The following is a 5,360-nucleotide window of genomic DNA, read 5'->3' as shown; positions in this document are numbered from 1 at the left end:
ATGAAACCATGTTTACAAGTTATTTGTGAAATCATGATTACAAACAAGTACAAGTTAATTCACGAAAATCATGGGCTTCTTAAAACTATATTATGTTCATGTTTTTGGGAGTTGCACGAATTTAGAAGGCTCGATAGCAAATTTTGAGCGAAACTTGGGTAGGGTTTGGCCCCAAAATTTTGAATCGCTCATTTCATTAGGACGATACCTTAATTTTAACCGAATGGATCCATCGAGCACGATACCATCTTATACCACACGGCAAGGTATGAGGCTCCGCCGATCGCGGCGAGAGAACTCCACGTACCCACGTGGTGATATCACGTATCGGTTTAGGAAATGCTCTCCTCCCTTATCATGTTTTACGTATGTTATATATATATATATATATATATATATATATATATATATATATATATATATATATATATATATGTATGTATGTATTCGTACTCGTGATGCTCATGTTCATGTCCAGAGTTTTCGGTTTGATTCTTATCATGTTATTTCATGTCCCATAAGTTAAATTCGGGATTTATTATATACGTCCATTTTATTGTAAAATGTATTTCACGATGCGGTACGATATTTATAGTCGGTGGGATTTGCTCATATCGTCATTGGAGAAGATCTCTCATATAAAGGTTTAGTCGGTTATCTTTATTTTACTAGTCATGCATTTAAGGTATCTTTGGGGGTCAGTGTACGGCAAGTACGTTTTTGAGTCAAGATTCACGATTAGAGGTTTCATAGACTAGTCAGTCTAGTTATGTTAGACATGCAAGGTGTTTAACCATCTTTGGCTCAACTCATGTTATTTCCGCATTTATGATTTAAACAAGTATTTCATTAAATTATTATGATATCTCATGTTTTATAAAAGCTCATCACGTTCATGCTATATTTCCGCTCATGTATGCCTCATGATGATTACAAGTTTATGTGGTTCGCTCGGTCACCAAATATAATACCGAGGGTTAAAGTTTCGCTTTGTCTTCCGGTTCGGGCGTGACATATTGTTCGTCGATGAAGCTGAAATCGTATCATACTAGGAGAGAAGATGAATTTTATATTTGAATATGGTGTCTATCAACAGCTATAGAGGGGTAGAAAGAGAGAGAGAAATCTTTTGGAAAAGAAGAAGAAGCTGATTGGTAATTATCCTAAAATTAAGCCCACATTTAAAATCAGATTCTGTTCCTTAAAAAAGAACCCAAAATTGTGGGTATCCCATTAAGCCCAAATCTGATATACTTTGTAATTTTGTTGGTATATTTTGTAAATAAGAAAAAATATCCTTACGTTTTGTAATATAGAGTGTTAAGTAGTATTATTAGGTCATTTTCCCTATCTAAATTCAGATCCAGTTTTGAGTGAATATTACTATGAATCGAAACAAAATTATATATTTATAAACAAATAAGTAGATGATATAGTTATTTTCCTTCTTGAATAAATAGGAATAATTATCAATTATTGAAATGTTAGAGTAGACTTGCTACACATACAATATTACAACCCTTCATGCATAAACTCAGAATCAATCACGTCACAAACTTTATAAGGCACTTAATTCTTTTTTGAATTTCTTGGTACATCTCTGTCCCTCTTACACTCTGGTGGCATTGTGGGGAACCTCTTTTTATCAGTACAATAGTTATAAATTGTATACTTGTCTCTAACCCTTCTCAAAAGTCTCCATTGGTACTTGTCCAAATCTTGAAATTCCTTTTGATCCCACCAACTTTTACCTTGAGTGGCACAATATTTGGCATTGACAGAGGATTCACAACCATCAATGTGAAAGCCTCTATAAGAGGCAACAAAGGGTGCATTGGACCAATCAATTTTCTCTAATCCACCTCTTGTGGCCCAATCATCTGCTTCCCATAAGCTTGAGTATATCTTCATTGGTTGGTCAAATGGGAATTTGACACCTATGTCCTTGCTGTTCTTAAACACTCTTATGGGGTATTCATCCACAAAGAACCTGCATGCGAGAGATGTCAAATGGACTGATTGGATCAAATTTAAATTGATCGAAATATGAAATTTTTTACACAGTCACTCTGCCGTTTTTGTAATTGAAAAATAGTCATAATCCAGCATTTTCAAAATCGACAAGGGAAATCGGTATAATAACCTGAAATTTCACTTGTGGAAGTTGAAACTACATGATAGTGATTATTTTTCAAATACAACATAGAAAAGTGGTTAGTGGACGCTATTTCTACATCAAAACATGTCAAACTAACAAACTATCATGACTAAACGTGTTTAAAATTTGCTTGAGTCAAAATGAGCTGAATTGAAATGGATAAAATAATGAGACGAAACCTAACTGCACCTCCTTTTTATATTGTCATTTTTGAGAAAAAAAAAAAAGAGTAAAACTAATGCATTTTCTTAAATTATTAGCTTAATTTTATTTTATTTTTGTCAAATTTACATAATTCCCAATCTTCAAATTTTGAGCTTGTAAACTTGGGCTAGGGTTTGGCCCAAAATTTTGATGAGTCATTTCAGTTTGGCCCATTGTATCAAATTAACCGGTGGGTCATACTCCAATCCGTTTAAACTTGAGTAGGTTCGAGCCCTGGAATGGAGAAATTCCAGGGAGCGTTTCCTCTTAAATAGGCTCTATACGACACAAATTTGGATTAATTAGGCTAATAATTTTCGGATATCATATGATTATAAAAAAATAAAAAAAAATAATAAGAGTTGCTTACACAATCTGGTGAAGATTCCACAAGACAGAGTAGGTGTGATAATCTTTGGTTGGATCAAACCATAAGTAAATCCTCTGTTCCTTGTCACCTTTCCCTCCAGTGTATACATTTGTTTGTAAAATGTATGGTTCACCTGTTTTGTTTCCCAAGAACTCGAAGTCTATTTCATCATGCTCGTTATTTTGAGAAGATAGCTGCATATATACCAAAGGTAATTAACATGGTTGTTCATAAGACCAACCAAAACCAATAAATAAGCCAATTCATGATTTTTCGTGTCAGTATACTACCGGGATTGGCTTATTATTTAGTAGAAGTCGTGTCAGCTTACTCTTACAATTTAACTCTTTTATGACCTTTTTACAAGTGATATTCATTTTTTATACGTAAGAGATATGAAAACAATCACAAAAGAAATCTGAAAAGACCATTTTCTTTTATTCAAATTGTAAGTGGGCAAGAGATCTCATTTCCTCACTTGTACATGGATGAGTCTAGATTTTTAGAAGTTTATGGCTTTACTTTTCGTCCCAAATTAATACCTAGGGTTAAAGTACTCTTTGTCTTCCGGTTATGGATAAATGTTGATTTTAGTCTGTGTGATATTAAACTAAACATATTTAATTTTCAATTAATTGAAATATTCATTTTATCTCTTTACTTGTGAATATTCACAAATTTGCGCTAATAATTAATTGGTCCACCGCTTAGTTACCTTCATGTTAAATTAAGTTTGGATTGTTACTCAATACTTTGATAATATACTTCTAAAATAACTCAAGTATGACATATTTTCTACATGAAGGGACAAAAACTATATTTTAATGTGTTTAAGGTTAAATATACTGAGTCATATATTACAAGTACCAAAATTGAAATTTAGCAATAATGAGGAACCAACAGTGTTATTATCTCTAATTTTTAATTAATATTATTGTTAAACGATGTCAATCTATTATATTTATGCACATTATTTTTAGAGAAAATATATTTTTTAAAAGAAACAAAGTGCAGTGTGTCCCAAACTCGAATGGTTATGATAGAAACTGAAACCTTTGAATATTGAGTTCATGAGGAATTATGTTACATTTCAACGAAACCTATAATATAGTTTATATAATCGATCCCTACTAAAGTTAATTTAAGATCGAAATACAATTAATTGACTCATATATTACAACTATATATACGTTGTTACTTACATAGAAAGCAGTGACAGTGCCTGCAGAATCACCAGCAACCATCTTTATGTGCATGGCAAAGTGCCCAAATAAATAAGATCCTTTTGACTGGAAGCCAGTACCTATGTATGTCCCAAACACAAATTCAAAATCAAAAATGTCAAAATATAAGAAAGAAAAATATAACACAACTACATGAAGCATAACAGTACAAAGAGCTAACACTTGTGTCTGTGCGACGAAGTCATTTTTCATGAAAAATATCTTCATAAGAAATTTTGTGATTGGTATGCAGGAAGTATTTTATAGAAAAGATACATATTAAATTTAATAATAATATTAAGTGAATTCTTTAATACAAATATAGAGTTTTGGTTAAAACTACTAAATTTTCCTCAACATGCAAGTAAAAATCTAGTTCTGTCCCTAGCTAGTTAAAAATAAAGCGAATTCAAGATTTGAAGTTTATTTGTTCCTACAACCTCACGTTAATATAATATCCATTTGGTTCGCAATAGGTCCGCCCCTGGTTAAAAGTTAATATAGTTTCACGGGAACGGACTTCTGTCATAAGTGACGGAAGTCAGTATTTCCATTTGATGAAAAGTATAACTTGACACTAAATGATTTTTTCTTGAAAACTGACTTCCACCGTATCAAATACATACAAACGTGAAAAACAACATTAATTTACCAGTGCGATTGTCAAGGTTGAGCTGGATCTCAGAACCACCATTGATGTATTTGATATGATCCAAAGCCCAACTAGGCTCATAGTTTCTTCCAAATGGCACATCCACTGGCTTCTTAGGCTTAACCCCCATTGCTCCTCCTATAAATAGCACACACACCACCAACAAAATCATCCATTTGAAGCCCATAATGGTTCTATTCTAGTTTTGCTCTTCACTCTTTTACAGAGCACAAGCAATAATGAATAGAATCCCACTAAGAGGATTTTTTTGTTTGAGGATGAGAAAATGTACTAGTCCTAGGCCATTATTTATAGTGTCTTAACGTGAAAAATACTGCAACATTGACAGTCCAGAATTAAACTGTTTAGTGAATTGATGCAACTAATTAAAAAAAAAAAAAGGCACGAGATATGAAATTGGGATTCTAAGAAGAATTTAATGAGCAACTGATAATGTAATCAATCTATGCATATTCGTATCTCGAAAGTCTCCAAGTGTCAGCCACTAACAAGTCTAGCATCACATGCACGTGCACATGTTGCTTCCAAAACTCTTTGGTGGTGTATATTAGTTATTTACTAGGAATGTAGTGGTGAAGTCAGAAATTTATATAAACTTTTTTAAAATAAATAATAAAATGTCATATTTAAATTTGAATTTAGAAATAACAGTAATTTTTAACTATATTTATCATTATACTGGGGCATTTTCTTATGTCAAGGGATTCAATAAATTATATATAATAAGGGAAA

At 32.3% G+C, this 5,360-nt stretch overlaps 1 protein-coding gene across 1 annotated transcript; it reads right to left on the bottom strand.

The window, feature by feature from the left end:
* Positions 1–1,444: 1,444 nt before the first annotated feature.
* LOC132060971 (xyloglucan endotransglucosylase protein 2-like) lies at positions 1,445–4,899 on the bottom strand. The gene is made up of 4 exons (XM_059453861.1): positions 4,608–4,899; positions 3,935–4,035; positions 2,733–2,926; positions 1,445–1,990 (listed from the first exon to the last, which is right to left on the bottom strand). Exons 1-4 carry the CDS (start codon positions 4,792–4,794, stop codon positions 1,570–1,572), a joined length of 903 nt encoding a protein of 300 aa, XP_059309844.1. The 5' UTR covers positions 4,795–4,899; the 3' UTR covers positions 1,445–1,569.
* Positions 4,900–5,360: the final 461 nt, after the last annotated feature.

This window comes from Lycium ferocissimum, chromosome 6 (genome assembly GCF_029784015.1).
Source record: "Lycium ferocissimum isolate CSIRO_LF1 chromosome 6, AGI_CSIRO_Lferr_CH_V1, whole genome shotgun sequence".
Lineage (NCBI taxonomy): Eukaryota > Viridiplantae > Streptophyta > Magnoliopsida > Solanales > Solanaceae > Lycium > Lycium ferocissimum.
The sequence above is the reverse complement of the archived record's forward strand: the minus strand, read 5'-3'. Positions and strand labels throughout refer to the sequence as shown.